This window comes from Stegostoma tigrinum, chromosome 17 (assembly GCF_030684315.1).
Source record: "Stegostoma tigrinum isolate sSteTig4 chromosome 17, sSteTig4.hap1, whole genome shotgun sequence".
Classification (NCBI taxonomy): domain Eukaryota; kingdom Metazoa; phylum Chordata; class Chondrichthyes; order Orectolobiformes; family Stegostomatidae; genus Stegostoma; species Stegostoma tigrinum.
In genome coordinates this window covers 7,722,012-7,743,752 of record NC_081370.1, presented here as the reverse complement: position 1 = coordinate 7,743,752, position 21,741 = coordinate 7,722,012, and the positions used below count along the sequence as shown (strand labels likewise).

The window sequence follows — 21,741 nt, the reverse complement described above, 5'->3', positions numbered from 1 at the left end:
ATATGCCAATAGAGCAACTTTGTTGTCTCCCTTTTTAACAAGCTATGTTCCCCTCACTGACATGCAGAATGAACCCAATGTCAACTTATATAGCCAGACCATGCCACACTGACAAACATCCAACAGCAACTTCATGACAGGTTTTCAGCAGTTACAGAAATTCTGGAAATCCTAAAATTACTTTTTGGCACCTCGCTGAGGCTCTGATGTAGTGTTTCATACCAGCAGTCATTTTTATGTATATTTGTTCCATTGTTTTCCCAGTATACAAATTTGAAAATGTGTAGAACTGAAAGCATCTTGATCTATCTTTATGCTTTTCCACTCGTGTGCACATATCGATTTGTTTTTATTCTCATATACTTACAATAACGTATGCTGCTTTTTTTCTCAAGTTGACTTCTTCTCAAACAACAGCTAACTTTGAACTTGTCACCCAGGTGCTCCAGGAATGGTGAAGGATATCAAGGTGACAGATTCTACCAACTCAAGCATTTCTCTAGCCTGGGAAAAACCTGACTCGGGTGATGAGCCTCAAGGATATATCTTAGAGATGAGGGCTGAAGATGCCAAAGAATGGACAAAATGCAGTAAGATACCAATTACCAGCACCCATTATACTGTTGGTGGTCTGCAGGAGCGGGGCAAATACTTCTTCAGAATCAGAGCTGTAAATGAAGGAGGTGTGGGAGAACCAACAGAGCTGACAAAAGGTGTCTATGCCATGCCACCTCCAGGTAAAGTCTATTTTTTTCCAACTTATCAGGAAACCTCCTTTTAAAGCTCTTGGGCAATAACTCCAAGAATGTGTGGATTTAAACAATTTTTTAACTGTACATGATGTAGTCCAGTTATCCTACTGCTCAATGATGGAGGGAAGCCTGAAATATCCCAGTAATGACCATGTACTCCTTCAGGAATACACTCGTAAATGCAGAGAAGAGAGGTTCAACAGACAGACTGACTGATTAACCCATTGACAGTCAGGGCTGTGTTACAGGGATGATCCACCTTGACTACAATGCTCCCCATTGGGTTTTAATTCTTCAATATCTTGCACTCAACTCAAGTGTATTTTCTGTGGCATTCATCGCAAGAAAGTGTTTTTTAGTTCTAAGTCAGTCAATTAACCCCGCCAATAACTCTTCTTTGGACAAATATTCACCTGTCAACCTTAAACTGTAATATTTCCACTCACTTTTTTGTTGCTCAATCCGATGACTAAGTTAGAGAGGGCCCCATTCCCGATCGTTGTCTCTCAATAGGTACAAGAAAATACAAGCGTATGAATTGAATGAGGGTGAGATCAGCTTTAGTTGAAACATTCCTATGAATAAAATAAGCTGTGAGTGCCCAGTGTTTAGTGATAAGTATGAACAACCATTTCATAAGACATTTAGCATGAGTGAAACTTACCTTAGTAAACTGTGTAGCTTCAGGGAACAAGTAAAGAAAATAACAGTGTGAAATTATCATCTGGCAACTACACTTTAGAAGCACCTTATTAGCTCTGAAGTGCTTTGAGATGTCCTGAGGTCATGAACAGTGCCCGTAAGCAAGTCCTTTCTTTCTTTAAAACGAGAGCATGCAGAAATGTAGTATAAACATGTTAAACATCCGTGCGTGAAGTTTGCTTGTCTTGCTAAACACAAAGGGTGCAAGTTCTGCTGGAGAAGTACATGCAGATCACCACCAACACCAATGCACCTACATCCCCACCCCACCCACATCCTCACCAGTGAATAAACTGCAGGGATACACAAAGTTGACTTTTTCTTTTTGTTCATGAAATGTGGGTATCGTTAGCTAGCTGCCATTTATTGCTGAACCCTAGCTGGTTAAGAGTCAACCATGTTGCTTTGGGTCTGGAGTCACATCTAGGCCAGATACAGGTAAGTACCTTCCCTAAAGTACATTAATGAACCAGATGTGTTTTTATCCCCAATATAAAATAAAGAACCGCAGATGCTGGAAATCTGAAACAAAAACAGAAATTGCTGGAGGAATTGGCAGCATCTGTAGGAAGAAAGCAAGGTTAACATTTGGAACCCAGTTAGTCCTCAAAACAACTGATGCCAGTTAGGAAAAAGTGGTATTTATGCTGAAGATGAAGCTGGGATGGGTGAAGGGGAGAGGTAAGTGGAGTGGTGGAGATGGAGCCCAGAGAGATGGGGAGATAAATATGAAAGGGGGAAGTAAACAAGCAGATTATGGATAGTAGGCCAAGACTTAAGAGGAGCTGAATAAGTGAAAACTAGAGTTAAAAATGAGAAAATGGGTTAGCTGTGCAAAATGCAGCCCATGTAATGTGATAATAAGCTCAGGAACAGGTGGAAATGGATGACAATGCTAAGAGCAACCCGTGTCGTAACAGGACTGGGTGTGGGTGGGTAAGAAACATGGAAGGATGGAATCAGGCTCTAAAGTAATTGAACGGGAGGTTGAGTCTGAGAGGCTACACGGTCCTCAAGTGGGAAATGGGATGTTGTTCTCTCAGCTGGTGTTGGAACACTGCAGCAGGCCTACGGTAGAACTGTTGGTATAGGAATATGATGCCTTGAAGTGTCAGGCAACTGGAAGCTCAGGTCATTTTGCAGACAGATTTTTCCAATAACCAGCAGTAGTTTCATGTGAGTCTTAATTCCAAAGGTTTTTTGAACTCAAATTCCACCATTTGTCATGGTAGGAATCAGACTAATGTCTCCAGGACCTGTTCTGAAGAATGATCACTCTTTACCTCTGCTTTCCTCCACAGGGGCTGCCAGACCTGCTGAGTTTCTCCAGCAATTTCAGTTTTTGTTTCCCCAGAACATTACCCAGGTCTCTGGATTAATAATACCTCCAGGCCATCACCTCCTCCCTTCTAAATACATCTTCTCAAGAATAACTGTGGTTTGCATCATGTGAATGATGCCCAATCCTGAGAATTATTTGCAAGTGCTGGGTCTTACAAAGACCCCAATGATCAAGTAAGGTTGAGGAAATGTTAAATAAGATTGTTTTTAACGTATTGCTGTCATTGTGATGATTAGATGTTAAACCCTACCAGCAGGTGCCACTGTGGGGAGGCCACACTGATTTCACATCTTGCCTTTTCATCCAGGCTGCTTTTGTGTGAGTTGGTTAACTTTGATTGAATGGTAAATGAAGTAACTTCACTGAGCCCGGTATCCTGCCACTAAGTCACATATTATTTACACATGGACAGTTCTTGACATTTATCTAGCTGCCTCAGAGCCAACTCTCAGAGTGAGCTGAACCTCTGAGACAACAAAGTGTGGAGCTGGACGAACACAGCAGGCCAAGCAGCATCACAGGAGCACAAAAGCTGACGTTTCAGGCCTAGACCCTTCATCAGAGAGCTGTTCCCATTATCAATGAACCTCTGAGTCTCCTATTTATATCTGTCAGTCAGGGCTCCCTCATTGGACCAGATTAACAGCCCCAATCAGGGAACTCATATTCTATGAGGTCTACTTGGCTAACCTGGTTACAGTCACTACAATAAATACAGACCATTGACTGAGCTGGGGCACTTTCTGAATGAAGTAGCCAGCACTAACTAACCTCCGATGGCCCTGCATGTTGCGATGGCCCCCTGAGTGAAACTCATGTGACAGGCAAAATAACCTCCTTCACAGATAAATGTATTTTGTTTGCAGCCGCTCCCAGGTTTTTGGATGCCAGAATGCCAAGTAGCATGGTGGTCCGTGCAGGTGCTGCACTGTGTATTAACGTGGGCTTCTCGGTGAGTGATGGGCTAAAATAATTTCAGCTGTTTGAGGCTATACCATACTACTGCTTAATAACTTACTGGCAATAATTGAAAGGTTTGATGCAGACAAAACATCAGCCTTCTGTTTTACCTATCTTCAGCATAGATATAACCTACTTCAAATTGAAATAAATCAATCAAATCTTTTTTGATAGTTTATAACTCACTTGTGTCTCAGAATAAGACCCTGTATCTAAATATTGCTCACTGGATTCAAAAGAAGCAATTTCATTCTGATGAACATTATGCCACTCATGTACACGGATAGTGCACACCAGATAAATGATCCGATCCTACATTGCTCCTAAGTGACTAAGTTTGCACCTTTGACAACACACTAACCACCTATATTCATCAGGTTTGTCTGATACTGTAACTGCTTATATGTCAGCATTAGTACAGTCAGTACAGAAGAGAATAATAATGATTCCTCACTGGTGCCATAGTGCCAGTGTTCATGCATTTGGGTAAAAGGGAATATTCAAACTTGTTTGGTACTGAGCATCTTGTGGTATTTCACTGCCAGGTCCTATGCATATCCAGAACAAAATAGCAAAACTAAAACAGTCAATAAAGCATACAGCATCCTCACCTTTATTAATAGTGGCACAGTGTACGAGAAAAGGGAAGGGAAGCTAAACCTGTAGAAGAACTCAGCTGGAGTACTGTGTATAGTTTTGGGCACCACACATTCGGAAGGATGCCTAGACATTGAAGACAGCACAGAGGAAGTTTATATGAATAATTCTAGGGCAGAAAACTTCAGTCATGAAGTTTGGAGAAACTGAAACAGTACCCTTGGAGAGGAAAAGGATGTAAGAAAATCTGATTGAAGTCTTCAAAGTCAAAAGAAGTACAGACAGAGCAGACCGTGTTTAAATTGTTCCACTCGTAAACAATCAAGAACAAGAAGGAACAACTTTAAAGTGAGTTGCAAAAGATGTAAATATGATGTGAAAACAAATTTGTTCACACAGTAAGTGGTTAACTCCGCCTGCAAATATATTAGAGATGGTTTCAACTGAGGTATTCAAGACGATAATAGATAATTATTTAAATAGCAACAATGTGCATAGGTAAAGGGGATGTTGGCAGCAGGGTAGGTCGCTCCATTTGTTGCACTCTGCTCGCCAGTTCCCTTTCATTTTCTTTTCTGTTCTCTTCTTCTTTGGTCTCATCTCTGCAGTAAATCTATCCTACCCCCAACCCCCACACTTTTAACTCCTGACCCAAGGATTCGGGAGGAGTTGGGTCACAACCGGGAACTGAGTGGCAGGAGCTGAATGCGTGGGCTGCGTTCTGCAGAGATGGTGGATCAAGCATGGGCTGCAGCGACAGTGAGAATGGGACCAGTGAGGCAGCAGCGGTGAGAGCAGGAACGGTGAGGCAGCGGCAGTGAGATTAGATTAGATTAGATTCCGTACAGTGTGGAAGCAGGCCATTCGGCCCAACAAATCCACACCGCCCCTTGAAGCATCCCACCCAGACCCATTCCCCTATAATCCACACACATCTGAGCACTACGGGCAATTTAGCATGGCCGATTCACCTAGCCTGCACACCTTTGGACTGTGGGAGGAAACCGACGCAGACACGGGGAGAATGTGCAAACTCCACACAGACAGTCACCCGAGGCTGGACTTGAACCCAGGTCCCTGGAGCAGTGAGGCTGCAGTGCTGACCACTGAGCCACCGTGCCGTGAGGCAGTGAGAGTGAGAGTGGTGTCGGTGAGGCAGTGACAGTGAGAGCGGGTACGGTGAGACAGTGACAGTGAGAGCGGGGTCAGTGAGGCAGTGACAGTGAGAGTGGGGTCAGTGAGGCAGTGACAGTGAGAGCGGGTACGGTGAGACAGTGATAGTGAGAGCGGGGTCAGTGAGGCAGTGATAGCGAGAGTGGGGTCAGTGAGGCAGTGACAGCGAGAGTGGAGTCAGTGAGGCATCAGCGGTGAGAGTGCATGGTGAGGCAGCAGCAGTTGGTGGTGAGAGTGGGCCTTTCATATTTGTCACATGTACCAAGTATAGGAATACACGAGTACAGCGAAAAGTCCATAAAGTCCACTTGGCTACAAAAACCTGAATTATAAAGATTTTAATAGAGCTAAAAGGTCAGTAAGGAAAAATGAAAAGGAATTAGTAATTGAAGCGGCCGCTAGACCATTGTGGAGATAGAACTTGAGATGCTTCAAAAGAAATAGGGAGGGTGGTAAAAGAGGTGTGGGAGTGGCATTCCTAGTCTGGGCTAGTATAGTGCCTAATGAAAGGCAGTTTGAGAATGATATGTCAGAGTCAGTTTAGGTTGAGTTCAGGAACAAGAAACGAGCAGTCACTTTGTTTGGCGTTTTTTACAGACCCCCTAATAGTTGCAGAGAAGTGGAGGAGCGGATTGGGAGGCAGACACTGGAAAGGTGCAGAAGTCACAAGGTTATAGTCATGGGTGACTTCAACTTTCCAAATATTGATTGGAAACTTTTTAGTTTTAATAGTTTAGATGGAGTGGATTTTGTCCAGTGCGTTCAGGTAATATTCCTGACACAGTATGTTGATAGACCAACACGAGGAGAGGCCACTTTGGATTTGGTGTTCGGCAATGACCGTGTCCAAGTTTTAGACCTGTTGGTAGGACAGCATTTTGGTGGCAGCGATCGTAACTTGGAACTCTGAGATCTCGACTTCTTCTTCCCTTGCTTACATTTTGGCTCTATTAAAATCTTTTTAATTCAGGTTTCTGTAACCAAGTGGACTATGTGCACTTTTTGCTGTACTTGTGTATTCCTATACTTAGTACATGTGACAAATAAATAAATGTAAAGTGTAGGAAAACAGCCCTACATCATGTTGGAGGCAGTAAGGACTGCAGATACCAGAAGGCAGAGTCAATAAATGCGGAGCTGGAAAAGCACAGCCGGTCACACAGTATCCGAGGAGTAGACAGTATCCAAGGAGCAGGAAAGTTGATGTTTTGGGCTGAAATCCTTCGTCAGGACTCCTACATTGTGTACTCCTTCAGAAAACCATTGCAGACATGATGGGCCAATTAGCCTCCTTCTGCGTTGTAACAATTCCGTGATTTCTATAGAGACAACATGTAACACAATAGTTTAATTCCACATGACAGTGGCTTTTTCTGGTACAACAGCTGAGTAGACCCACTGGAAGTGCACTGCAAAGCCTAAGATATTACATAAATGGGCCAGGGTGCATGTAAAGGGCCAGGACTGTGCTAGCATCAGAGAGTAGGTGGCTAGTGGGTTTGAACTTGAAGCCTTTAAGCCTCCTGGACACTTGTCAACATTCCAGAAGGATGCTAGAAGAATGAGGTATTCTATCTTGCTTAGCTAATTTGGGGCCTACAGGTAATTTGAAGCCTTGGACTAAAGTTCAGAAAATTACAGTCTTTAATTCAAGGATTGAATTATTTTGATCTTTTAGGGCCCATCCTAAGATTTTTAGAGAGCTAATGTTTCATTTTCAGGGGTTATATTTTGATTTTAAGGTGCTGTTTTTCACTCCAACTCGTTTATTAGCACCTTTGTCACTTACCCTGGGCTCTTCCATGTTTTCCTTCAGAACAGATGTAAAGGAGAGTTTTCTTCTCTTGAATTGAATGTTTAGTGTGTGCCTCTGTCAGCTAAACATTTATGAGTATTAAATATTAGTGGATTCTATCATTAAACATCAAAAGCAAACCCTGATCTTATGACTATTGTCATAGATTGTCTCATTTGATTTGTTACCATTTATTACAGGGCTCACCACCACCAAATGTGTTCTGGCTGAAAGATGGAACCCCTACCAAGGGCAGGGAGACAATTACAAAAGGGCCGAAAATGTCACAGTTCCTGATTTCCAGTGCACAGAGATCTGATTCAGGGATATACAAGATTCTGCTGAAAAATGACTACGGTGAAAAGTATCACGATATCAGAATTCGTGTTGCAGGTACAATAAAGGTTTGCCATACTCGGTTCTGCAGTTACGGATATCTCAGTTTGACGATGCTCAGTTTGGGATTCGTCGGTGCCACTGAACTCCTGGCTTTGTTACAACGCTGGTCCAAATGTAGACAAGAGAGCTGAACTCAGGTGGCTCAGTGGGCCTTGGCATGGTGGCTCGGTGGTTAGCACTGCTGCCCCACAACACCAGGGACCAGAGTTGAATCCACCCTCCAGCAACTGTCTGTGTGGAGTTTGCACATTCTCCCGATGTCTGCGCAGATTTCCTTTGGGTGTCCACTGTCCACTAAAGATGTGCAGGTTAGGTGGATTCGCTAATCCTGTGCTAAAATTGCCTATAATGTCATGGGATATATAGGTTAGGTGGACTAGCCAGGGGAAATGCAGGAATAGGGTCTGGGTGAGATGCCCTTTGGAGGGGATGGTTTGGATTTAATGGACCAAATGGCCTGTTTCCATACTGTAGGGATTCTATGACAATGAGAGTGACTGCCCTAGCCATAAAGACAGCTTTTAATGTGTGTGATATCAAGGAACTTTGGAAAAATTGATGTCAAGTGGGACATGGAGGAAAACCTTCCACTATTTGGTATCCTGTAGCTTGTACAAAGGAATATGATTGTGGTTGTTACAGGTCAGTCATCTCAGCCTCACTGCTGCAGAAATTCTTCAGAGTCATGTCTAAATCCTATCATTTCCGGCTGCTTTATTAGCTTTCTCTCCATCATTACGCAAGATACAACTCCATCGCTAAGACTGGAACAAAATCCTGGAATGCATTGTAAATCCACCTATATCTGACAGACTGCCATGAAGGTTCAAGAAGGGGCAGGTTACCATTTCAGTTTCAAGGGCAGTTAGAGATAGGTAACAAATGTTGGCTTTTCCAGCAACATCCAAGTACCATTTGGAATAAAAACAAAAAGAATCTTTTCTACCCTCTGAGTGATATATGCTGCAGTATACATGCTTTTCGTTTTCTGGCCAAACTGAATTGCTGCAATTTTGTGTGTGTTGGTTAAGTTAATATGCCTTGTTTGATGCTGTTTGGGCACTGGATCAGGGGAACCAAGAAAGGCCTCTACCCTTCATTGAATAATGTTATCTAAACAGGTACATAGTTTTCACTTAATGTTTCACCTAAAAGATTAAAGTTTTGACACTTCTGACACTCAGTACTGCACTGCTGTGTTGGTCTTGATTATCTGTCCATGGTTGGGTCTCAAAAGTAGAACCGTCTGATTCCTACAGTCTACCACTGAGTCAAGCTTTAACCAAAATGTGACTATATCAGTGAGCTGTGTCTTTGAGACCAAATAGTTTTATTGGGGAATAAATTCTGACCTCAATAAATGATGTTCCTGTGATGTAAACTCTTCCCTGTGTCTGTGCTGTGTCACATTGATATACTTGCTGTTGACTAGTGGGTAGGTTTTGGTCATTTTGTTCAGATTACGGCCAATATTGCTTAGCTATCCAACAAGTCACAAGAAGCCCCAAGTAAGCGCTGTCTGCTTATTTGTTTCAGATTTTCCACGGCCCCCCACTAACTTGAACCTTTTCGAGGAAGTGCCAAACACAGTGACCCTCTCTTGGGACCATACTCCAGATAACATAGAGGATGGCCGTGTTCAGTATGTGATAATGAAGCGTGATGCCAGCACTGCAACCTGGTACACTATCACAGACCGTGTCTTTGGCAATAAGTACACTGTGACAGGTCTGCTTCCAGGCAGGAAATATTTCTTTAGGGTTATAGCTCGGAACGACATTGGAGACAGTGACCCACTGAGTGTGAAGGAGCCATGGTACATTGCGAGGGACAAAGGTAGGTCAGTGATGCTACTGAGCACCACAGATATACATAAACCAAAATAAGTCTTTAAGTGAATCAGCAACTCTATTTATGGGGTCGTTCACAGTGAGTTGGAGAATATTAGTAATGCAAGAGAGAATGTGAGTGGGGGAAGGATACATTTAGCTCCTGCAAAAATTGGAATGTAGTTTGAGAAATACCAATACAGTGAGCAAAGAACTTTTCAGTTAAACAATATTTACCCTAGATTGAAAGAAAATTGTGCCCTTAAGCACTAGTTATGGAAATAAATCTGTTCCTACATCAAACTTTCATGACAGAACCAAACATTTAACGATCCATATGGCTACTTTTTGAACTGCTATACATTTCTTTTTCAGTATATTGTCATATCTATTTCTCTCTACATGTAATCACAGATATATACATAAGAATCTGCCAGACAAGATTTCAACAATTGCTGTTACTTGAAGACAGGCATTTTCTTCAGAAGCCAGAAAGCATAAAAAATGTAAAGCCAATTCTAGATTTATCAAATCTATCTCACAAAAATAATACAACTGGGTTACAACCAACTGTTAAATTTTATGACCAGTTTTAGCCATTAATACAATGTCTTGCTGTGCGTTCCAAATTTCATTTAAGTTTATAAGTCTGAAATAATGTTTTACACAAGAATTTAAATCTGGAACAAATCCTTCAGAGATGTTCACAGGAGCCATTTGCCTTTATTGTCACAAGAATGGATTTCCATGCTGTTATATTAGCTTATTTTCTAAGCTTGTTTCAATACACTCTCACAAACATGCCACAAAGAAATGCATTACTATTTGCGATATATGTGAAAAATGAGCAGCAGCAAAATTTCAAATTGCAATATTCAATGACCTTGCAAGCAATATCATGGAAAGACACTATATTATCAAAAGACACAAAGCAGATGTCTCAATTTACCATGAGGAATGTCCTTTGTTGTATTTTTAATGAGCTCTTAAATAAACAATTTAACAAACTCCTTTGCCTTGGGAGTTTGAGGCTGAACTCACACAGGAAAGTAGTTAGTCTTAGAGGAGTGGGAGACTGGTTTGATTCCCCAAACAGAAGATGCACAGTACATATTGTTTGTGAAATGATAATCTGAAACAGAGCTGAATCCAATGTCAGATCAAAACTTCAAAGAACATGGATTCAATTCTGACTGAGTAACCTATACACAGGACACAAATTGGCCTGCTAGGTTTATTTTTACAAAGATGTTGTTAGGGAACAATTGACCACACAGAGCCTCTGAGCAAGATCTTCCACCTACATTGTTTTTTGGCAAAAATTGTGGACAGTTTCTAATCAACCTGTTCAGAAATTTTATCATCTTTGGAGTAGGTGGGACTTGAACCCAGGTCTCCTGGCTCAGCAGTAGGGATACTGTTACTGCATCACAAATCCATTTAGGCACAGGTTGTATAATTTTCCATGAATATCATTTGAAACCTGGAAATCTATTCCATTACAATTATACAATTGTTTAATCCTAATTGGGAAGAATTCACAACATATAACAATTAGTGTTCTTGGCTGCATCCCCTGTTATCAGGCATCCCTGTGTAAAGGTCTCCAATTTGTTACAATCTCTATCAAGGAGGGACACACTCACTCTTTTCCTTACTCATCGTCTCCCTCTGGTCACGACCAGGTTAACTTAAAACCCCTTCCTTCATGGATACCTTTCCCATTTCTGAAGTATTTACCCTTTGAAAAAAGCCAATTTAACCAGGCTTTCTTGAGTAATAGAAAATCCAAGAACATATAAATTACAACGTGTGAACACAGAATAAAAATGTGATGTCTGTATAAAGATAATTAAAATAAGGGTATCTGAATCAGACCTTGGTTTGTCTGTCTAGAGTAGATGGTGAAATGATAGAGACATCAAGTTGGGTGATTCTGGTAGCACTGATTCTAGGAGTTGAGCAGTTAGAAACAGAGGTACAGAAAATAGGAGCAGGAATAGGCCATTTTGCCCTTCGAACCTACACTGCCATTCAATACGATCATGGCTGATCATGCAATCTCAGTATCCCCTTTCCACTTTGACCCTTTAGCTGCAAAGGCCAGGTCCAACTCCCTCTTGATTATATCTAACAAAGTGGTCCCAACAGCTTTCACAACTGTCTAAATGGGGCAGCACGGTGGCTCAGTGGTTAGCACTGCAGCCTCACAGCGCCAGGGACCCAGGTTCGATTCCAGCCTCGGGTGACTGTCTGTGTGGAGTTTGCACATTCTCCCCATGTCTGCGTGGGTTTCCTCTGGGTGCTCCGGTTTCCTCCCACAGTCCAAAGATGTGCAGGCTAGGTGGATCGGCCATGCTAAATTGCCCGTAGTGTTCAGGGGTGTGTGGGTTATGGGGGATGGGTCTGGGTGGGATGTTCCAAGGGGCGGTGTGGACTTGTTGGGCCAAAGGGCCTGTTTCCACACTGTGGGGAATCTAATCTAATCTAAATGAAGAAATTCTTCCTTGTCTCAGTCCTGAATGTTTACTCTATTCCTAGACTGTGATCCCTAGTTCTGGACTTCCGCAACATCGGAACATTCTTCCTGCATCCAGTCTGTTCAATCTCATCAGGATTTTATGTGTTTCTATGAGATCCCTCCTCATTCTTCAAAATTCCAGTCAATACAAGCCCAGTTGATCCAATCTTTCTTCACATGGGAATCCTGCCATTCTGGGAATCAGTCTGGTGAGCCTTTGCTGGACTCCCTCAATAGCAAGAATGTCCTTCCTCAGACTAGGAAATCAAAATTGCAGACAGCACTCAAGTTGGTTTGGAAATTTTGGGTTCTACACATTCATTGAGAACAGTTGTCCAGTTTACTGCTGGACTCAGGTTTCTAACTGGTAACTTACTACCAGTTATCAGAAAGTGTGTGTGTGTGAGAGAGATAAAGACTGAGAGAGAGCGAGAGAGACTTTCTATCTTTTTTCGTTCAATGCGTAAATGCAGGGATGCCTATTAGATGTTCATCAACTGTAACTTTCACAGCTTTTTCAGCCCAGCAGCTTGAGAACTCCAGAGTAATGCACACACACAGAGCAACTATTGGTTTTTAACCCATTCTGTATGTATTCCTGGCAGCAGGGAGACACAGATATGCCTTTTACCCACACTGTTTTCTTTTGCCATACATTATGTCCGCAGTCTGGAGTTGTAACTCATGGGAGATTGTTCAGACTTTCACATTGTATCTCTTCCCTTGGAGTGTTTCTCTCAAAATCCTCGTCACCCTTGGCTGTGACATTTCAAGTTTTCTTTTGAGGCCCGATGTAATCCAGGAAGCAATTTTTCAGATTGTGATTGAGTTGCATTTTTAGCCATGTTGATGTCATTTTTTTCTTTAAAAAACAAAAAAAAGGGCTGTGTCCTATCAGAAATTGGCTGAGTGTCATTTTTGTCAGGTTTTATCAACAGTATCTAACCATGATGCCTGATGATGAAATGTGAGGCTGGATGAACACAGCAGGCCCAGCAGCATCTCAGGAGCACAAAAGCTGACGTTTCGGGCCTAGACCCTTCATCAGAGAGGGGGATGGGGTGAGGGCTCTGGAATAAATAGGGAGAGAGGGGGAGGCGGATCGAAAATGGAGAGAAAAGAAGATAGGTGGAGAGAAGATTATAGGTGGGGAGGTAGGGAGGGGATAGGTCAGTCCAGGGAAGACGGACAGGTCAAGGAGATGGGATGAGGTTAGTAGGTAGGAGATGAAGGTGCGGCTTGGGGTGGGGCACCTCCATCTCCTACCTATTAACCTCATCCCACCTCCTTGACCTGTCCGTCTTCCCTGGACTGACCTATCCCCTCCCTACCTCCCCACCTATACTCTCCTCTCCACCTATGTTCTTTTCTCTCCATCTTCGGTCCGCCTCCCCCTCTCTCCGTATTTATTCCAGAACCCTCACCCCATCCCCCTCTCTGATGAAGGGTCTAGGCCTGAAACATCAGCTTTTGTGCTCCTGAGATGCTGCTGGGCCTGCTGTGTTCATCCAGCCTCACATTTCATTATCTTGGATTCTCCAGCATCTGCAGTTCCCATTATCAATGATGCCTGATGAGTTTTCTTGCACCATTATAGCAAACTCACCTCATTAACCATGTAAGCCACCCCTGTGGCATCCCACTGGTCCTATTTTCCTCATTGGCACAGGTTGCTGGCAGGACCTCCCAGGATTTCTGGTGCTTGTAACCAAGGTTAATGCTCAGCTGTGTTCTCATTCAAGAGATGGCAGTCTGCAGCTGCCCTGAATAGATAATTTTGCCCCAGACATGACAAACAGAGAGTAATTGTTGCCCCAGCTTATTAACAGGGACCTGGAGGACCCACTGGAGATCCGGGGCAATGGCTCCCATGACTATGGAGTATACCCTGAGATGCTGATGAATGATAGAGCAATAGGGAAGACTAGGGGAGCTGAATATTTTTTGAATAGGAAAGGACTGCATAAAGCTACAGCACAGAGAGATTTGGGAGTCTTCATGCCTAAATCACAAAGATTTAGCATACAAGTTCAGCAGGTAATAGGGAAGGCAAGTGGAATATTGGCCTTTATGCAAAAGCAAAGTATAAAAATAGCGAAAGCTTACTAAAACTATACAAGACAGCCATTAGACCGCACCTTAAATATTATGAACAGTTTTGGAATCCTTACCTGAGGAAAGATGTGCTGGCACAGAATACAATCTACAGAAAGATCATTTGTTTTATCTCTGGTGTGGAAGGGTTTTCTTCTGAAGAGAAATTGAGTAAGTTGGTCTTGTACTAATTGGAGTTTAGGAGAATGAGAAGTAACCTTAATGAAACATATAAGATTCTTAGTGGCTTGACACAGCAGATGCTGAAAGGTTATTTTCCATTGTGGTAAAAGAAGTGTATGTAGCTTTCCAAAATGCATAACAAGCCTGTCGGCAAAAATAAAACAATTGAATGAAAGTGATAGTAAAAGCATGCATTCAAAGTTGGCTGATTGAGAGGAAACAGAATGGTGATGAATTGTGTTTTTTTGGATTGGAGAAAAGTATATAGTGGTCCTCCCCAGGGTCAGTATTAGGACCACTGCTGTTCTTGATCAATATCTTGGGTGTGCAGGGTGCACTCTCACAAATTGTGGATGGAACAATATTTCAAAGAATTACGAACTCTGCGGAAGGCAGCAATAGCATTCAAGAGGACAATAATAGGCTAGCAAGTGAAATTTAGCACAGAGAAGTATGGAGTGATATATTTGGCAGGAAAAGCAAGGAAAGCATGGACCTGGGTGAAAATATGCACAAATAATTGAAGTTGGCCTCAGAAATAGACGCATTCTGTACAAAAGCAAGAATATTATCGTAAAGCACTAGTTTGGTCTTAAAAGAAGCATTGTGACCATTTCTGGGTATCACATCTTACGAGTAATGTAAGGCATTAGAAAGGGCACAGAAAAAAACTACAAAATGGTTCCAGGAATGAAGGTTTAGTTACATTGACAGATTGGAGAAGTGAAACTTGAGAGGTGTGTTTGACAGAGGTGCTCAAAATCATGAGCAAGTCTGGACTGAATAAATCAGAAGAAATGGTTCCCATTTGCATATGGGTCAAGGACCTGAAGGTATTGATTAAAGATGAATGGTAAAAGACTTAAGGACTGGTTGGGCCAAAGGGTCTGTTTCTGTGCACTATGACTATGACATGAGGAGAAGTGACTCTGTGCATTGTGTAGTTAGGATTTGGAAGTGTAATGGATATAGGTCCAAGCATGGCGTTCAAAAGAGAATCAGATCACTATTTGAGCAGAAATTATTTGAAGAGCTAAGGAGTTAGAGTGGGATTTACTAGCAGCTGGCATTGATCTGATGGACCACATTTCCTGCTCTGCCATAACCATTCTATGATTTTAAGAGAGATCCGGGTGACAACAGGAGGTGGGATATGTTCTGCATAGAGTGAGCGATTTTGGCTTGCGTTCTCTTTTCTACTGATAAAAATTACACCAAAGCCATGATACTTTATCAGTGCATCCACATCATGGAAAAACATTTCAGAAAATATTTAACGTTGAGATTTCAGCGGAATCCCTAGGGGTGTGACACAGTTCTCCAGACAAGACTTCAAACTGGTGCACATTTTTCTGTCGACACAATCCAGCGATTTGAGAGGTTAAAAGTCAATGACACGATTCATAAAAGAGCAGGATATAATATGGTGCTATTTAAATTTAGATTTAAATTTTCTTTTTATTTCAACTTCTTTTCCTCCTTCCTCTAGAACGTTTCAGCCTCCACCTTAAGGAATACCGGGAGAAGGACTGGTCCCATGCCCCTGAGTTTATCACACCACTGAAGGACCACACAGTTCACCGAGGCAATGACTGCACCATGAGTTGTGCCATTATTGGCAACCCAAGGCCACACATCACCTGGTATAAAGGCAAAATCCTTATCACTGAGAATCTTAAATATTGGTACACATCCTCAAATGGTGTCTGTACACTCACCATTCCCAGTGCAGAAATGAAAGATGCTGATGAGTACACTATTATGGCTGAAAACTCCCTGGGGAAGGCTAAGTGCTCCTGTAAGCTGATGGTTAATGGTAAGTACTTTTATTCTTTCACGGGATGTAGGCTTTGCTAGCAGATCCAACCTTTATTGCCCATCCCTAATTGCCCTTAACAAGGAGTTGGTGAGCTGACTTCTTGAACTGCTGCCGTCCATTTAGCACAGGTGGACCCACAGTATCATGAGGGAAGGACTTCCAGGATTTTGATCCCATGATACTGGAGAAACACTGATATAGAGCCATAAAGCTGTACAGCATGGAACAGACCCTTCGGTCCAACTCGTCCGTGCTGACCAGGTATCCTAAATTACTCTGGTCCCATTTGCCAGCATTTGGCTCATAATCCTCTAAACCCTTCGTATTCATAACCCCAAACAGACGCATTTTAAATGTACCAGCCTCCATCACTTCCTGTGGCAGCTCGTTGCATATGCGCACCACCCTCTGCATGAAAATGTTGCCCCTTAGGGCTGTTATAAATCTTTCCCCTCTCTCCTGAAACTATTCCCTCGAGTTTTGGACTCAACTACTCAAGAGAAAAGACCTAGGCTATTCACTCTATCTATGTCCCTAATGATTTTATAAACTTCTTTAAGACCACCTGTCAGCATCCAATGCTCCAGGGAAAATAGCCCCAGCCTATTCAACCTCTCCTTATAGCTCAAATCCTCCAAACCTGTAAACATCCTTGTAAATCATTTCTGTACCCTCTCAAGTTTAACCACATCTTTCCTTCGGCAGGGAGACTAGAATTGAAGGCAGTATTCCAAAAGTGGCCTAACCAACGTCCTATACAGCTGCAAAATGACATCCCTATTCCTATACTCAATACACTGACCAATAAAATGAACCGCACCAAACGTCTTCTTCACTACCCTGTCCACCTGGTACTCCACTCCCTTGAGGAAAATACATGGAAATAAAAATTACAAGCAGGAGAAGGCTATTTGACTCCTTGAGTCTGCTCCTTTATTCAGTCAGGTCATGCACAGCTTTTCTGATTATGGCCTCAACTCTACATTGCTGCCTAAGCTTGTAACTTTTGACTCCTGCGTGAGTTAAGAATTTATCTATCTCTGCTTAAAAATTGTCCAATGACTGCCTGAACTGGTCTTTGGGAAAAGGGTTCCAAAGATTCATGACTGTCTGAGACAAAAGAAAAAAAATTCCCCTTATCTTAGCCTCGAATGGGAGATCCCTCATTATTAAACAGTATCCCTAATTGTAGGCTTTCCCACAAGGGGAAACACCTTTTCAGCATTAATCCTGTCAAGTCCTCTCAGGATCTTGCATATCTCAATAAGACATTTAAAGTGGCTAAACAGGACCTCGTTGAAAGTTGACAAGTGATCTTATCATTTCACATCTAGTCAGGGAAGTAGGAACCGAGAATGTGAAGGAAAATTTCGAAGAAATAGCAAGGAAAAAAGACTTTGTAGAATAATAAATCTTTGGAATGTTCTAATATACAAATAAACTAATGAAAGAAACGTTGGAATTGTTCAAAGTACAATTAGCATCCATAGCAAAGAATTTAGACTCAGGGACTGAGTTCCAGTTGCTTTCTTTTCACCCTGCCTTTTTTTTTAAACAAGAGACAAAGAGAGAATGAATTGACGGAAATAGAGAATAAAAGTAAAAGTAAAATCGCCATAGTCTCAGAGGACTAAGGTGCAGCTGTCTCGTTTGAGAGAGAGAAAGAGCGACTGGTGTTTTAACCTAAGGGTTACTGCACGTCTGGGAAGAGGAGGGGTTGAGAAGGAGGGACCTTTGCGGGAGGGTGGGGGTGGGGGTGGGGGCGGGTGGCAGTAAAGGGAATAAATGACAGAGAGAGAGAGAAAAAGAGGAAAATGAATTAGGGACAGAAGTAGAGAGAGAGTGAACTAAGAATTACATTTTGTCTCTGCTATTTTACAGAAAAGGGAGTTACCATCATACAGAATACAATCCGAGAAAGTCCACATAGAAGTAAGCACATCATGTGAATTCAGGCTGGACCTCAACGCACAGTGGCACAGATCGAAGCTAGCCATTTGCTGCCATTGTGAAAACGGAGTTTCGTAAGAGAGAAGCAATTTTTGTTGGCATAATAAATTGGGTGAATGGACATCATTTCTAGACTGTCTGTCAATTATCTTTTAGAGTCAGTGAATCACTTGCAGAGTCCAGGCTCAACACTTTGCTCATTACGCATGTCAATATTTAATCTCTGTAACTTTCTGAAGTCAAGGCTTGAGACAGTAATAACTGAAAAACTGCATGATATTTATCTGGATAATTGTTGTTATATGCTCTAGTTTGACCTAAAATTAATACACACACATTAATAGCTTGTTCTGGCTTCATAAATGGAAAATCGAAATGATTTCAGGAGAAAATAGTCATTCCCAAAATTATCGATCAAATGCAGGAAGAGTTCGTCTGGCAGAGAAATCCACCTGGAATATTGTACCTCTTCACCATTATTGATGAGAGCTGACTTTCTACCCATGTCCTGCTCAGCGTACTGGAAAGTATAACACAATTTGTACCAGTGTACCTTAACATGAATTAAATAAAACTTTAAAGTGAATCAATAATTTTCATTTTGGAGCAATAATTTTACAAAACATTTTGTTGAGTGCGGTAAAGTACAAATAAGGTTAAAATTCCATGATATCCGGACACATTTTTTTGATGAAAAGGCACCGTCTCCATCTATGATGACTAGAAATACAGTTGCATGACTTTTAAAATCTGTTTATAATTGTCAATAGAGGTGCACAGTTGAAATCTGACTACGATAAACTCCATCAATTTTGGAAATTAGGTCCAGAAAATGATTATTTAACGCATCTATGGAAAATCATTCTTTACTTGACATAATGAAATCTCCTTCAAGTAAGTTCTCTATTGGCAAAAATTATATTTCCAGCTGCTTCTTTGTTTCCTGAAGTATCTGACTCAATTGGCATTAATTGACTAATCCTGTTCAACAGAACTGAGCTGTAATCTGCTATAGTGTTCCTGTGATAGTGCTTTGGAAATCAGTTCAAAGGAAATGTGCAGTATGCTTTTGTTAGTGGTCTTCCACAGAAGGCCATTGGCACTGTGCTGAGGTAACCATTTAAGTCTATGTGAAGTGCAGATAGAAATAGTGCTTTCCTGGCACATCTTTCACTAAAGTTCTTGTGTTTGCATTAGACAATAAATGCAAAGAATAGGATAAGTTTGACAACTACTTCGGTGATGACCTCCCCCATCAGTGTAACTCCAAGTTTAGAAAAATAATATTGCCTAGAAAATTAGGTAATTGTTGAAAATCTTCAGAAACTGACCTTGCAGTGACTGGAAAACGACTTTCTTCTGTGTAAGAGTTATTTTTTGTTGGATGCTGCCCCATGTTGAAGAGGCGGGTGGGGTGAAGGGAAGTGATGGCCCAGTAGAATTATTAGTAGACCGTTGTTCCAGAGACGCAAATTCGAATCCCACCATGGGAGGTGATAGAATTTGAATTCAATAAAAAGCAGGAATTACGGGTCCAATGATGATTGTGAATCCATTACTGATTGTCGGGGGGAAAACGAAAACAGTTTGGTTCACTAATGTCCTTTAGGGATGGAAACTCATCTTTGCTTGCCTTACATGTGAATTCAGACCCACAACAATGTGGTTGACTCTTGATTACCTTCTCGGCAATTATAGCTGGGCAATAAATGCTGACCTAGTCAGTTATGCCCTCATCCCATGAATGAATAATAATAAAGAAAAAAAATCAGGTACTTTCAGCTTTAACAGCAGTCTATTACAAGCCTTGGTGGATCAGCTACCCATTACACACTGAGGGTTTGTTTTGTTTTCATTATTGTCATAATAGGACGTATAACAGGTAACCTGCCCACCGCTGCCCATTTAAAAAACATATGCCAGTGTTGATAAATCTGTTCAAAGCTTTGTTATTAGTAAACTGTTGACAAAATTGTTTGACAGCACAGAAACACGGAAATCTCTTCTATTTCCATGTGTAGAGTCTTAATCACTGTGTTGACAATGAGTTATCTAGCAGCATGGAGGCTTCAGTGTAATTTAGAAAGCAGATGATGTTCGACCCCATTCCCAATTCCTAACATTGCCTCCATTTCTCAAATTTACCAACATTCATCCATGAGGGATGATGAACATGCAACAAACAAATCCATTTAAACTGGTTATCACCATATGGTGCGCCTTTGCTGATAGCCTCAGAGGTAGATTATGCCACAAGGACAGTACAGAAAGATACAAAGTAGATTATGGGGTATTGTTTATGGCATTAACATTAGATGTCAACCCTCTGGTCATCATTATGGTACATACCAACCAAAGGAGGTATGTAAGTTTCCTCTGTCGACAGCCAGGATCATAAACAGTATCAACTGCCATTGGAGATAGTGGGAACTGCAGATGCTGGAGAATCCAAGATAACAAAGTGTGGAGCTGGATGAACACAACAGGCCAAGCAGCATCTCAGGAGCACAAAAGCTGACGTTTCGGGCCTAGACCCTTCATCATCAACTGCCATTATGTCACTCTTACAAACACCTCAAGATGTAGCTCTGGATGTCCTACTGGACATCTGATTCCATCTATCTGGTGGACTGGTGCTCACTTTCTAAAAGTATGCTAAGATATCTAGGTACTTTAGTGGAATATGGCACTGATTCAGTATCACTCTTCATTTTTCCTGCTATCAGCTATGCTTTTTGTTGTAGATTTTCTTTCATAAGACTGAAATGACTCCACAAAAGTTGCTGTCTTGTCACTGTGTCACCTTTCATTTACACATGCATAGTACTTGACAGTGGTCCAGCTTCTTCAGAGCCAACTGTCAGATTGAACAGAACCCTCTGACACTCCTGTTTATATCTGTCAGCCAGTGCTCCCTGATTGGATCAGATTATCACCCCAATCAAGGAACTCATATTCTATGAGGTCAAGCTGGCTGATCTCATTACAATTACTACCAAGAGAACAACTTTCAATCCCAACTAGTCACCAAAGCTAGAAGACATCTGATTTAATCAAAATAAAGAAATAAATCATTATTTATTCTTTCTTTCTGAGTGTTATTTGTGTTTATCTACAATGTTATCAAATCTATCCTTGCTACAGTTCAAACATTGTGTATCAAGTTTGTCTTTGTCAGATTTCATAAGTTGTTCTTCCTTTTTAAGACTAATTAAGATGTGTGTTATTACTGATCTGATTTGAGACAACTGCACCCAAGTAAGAGAGTGATTTAAGTCTATTCTACTGCAGAATAGTAATACATTAAACACAAAGGGACTCAGTAGAGTCGAAGCTTAATCTACCATGTTGAGATGTTTGTAAGCAAAAACCAGGATTTACGACCAATGACCTTATTAGCGATATCACAAGAATGAAAAGAGGATTGAAAATGAAGCAAATAACTGGGTGGTGTTGAGATGATACTGGTAAGTTTAAAAGCTACTAGATCAAGGAGTGAAATAGTGAGCTGCATTGTTCTGAGGTAAGTTAAAGACAGTCATTAAATTGAGATAGTATGGATAGGAAAAGAGAGTGCAGAGCAGCAGCTGGACTTCAGGATGGAGTTCAAAGGTCCTTGCCCCAT

At 41.6% G+C, this 21,741-nt stretch overlaps 1 protein-coding gene across 3 annotated transcripts in view; it reads left to right on the top strand.

The window, feature by feature from the left end:
* LOC125459463 (immunoglobulin superfamily member 22-like) overlaps positions 1–18,669 on the top strand; it is an 83,528-nt gene extending 64,859 nt beyond the window's left edge. For 2 of the 3 annotated variants that reach the window (XM_059651852.1, XM_059651851.1), the window contains exons 18-23: positions 441–737; positions 3,663–3,748; positions 7,522–7,714; positions 9,257–9,556; positions 15,837–16,163; positions 18,048–18,669. In XM_059651852.1, the coding sequence (XP_059507835.1) occupies positions 441–737; positions 3,663–3,748; positions 7,522–7,714; positions 9,257–9,556; positions 15,837–16,163; positions 18,048–18,115 (1,271 nt within the window). In that variant the 3' untranslated portion in view covers positions 18,116–18,669. The remainder of the gene's footprint in view (positions 1–440; positions 738–3,662; positions 3,749–7,521; positions 7,715–9,256; positions 9,557–15,836; positions 16,164–18,047) is intronic. The other variant, XM_059651853.1, reaches the window with a different exon arrangement.
* The last annotated feature ends 3,072 nt before the right edge of the window (positions 18,670–21,741 follow it).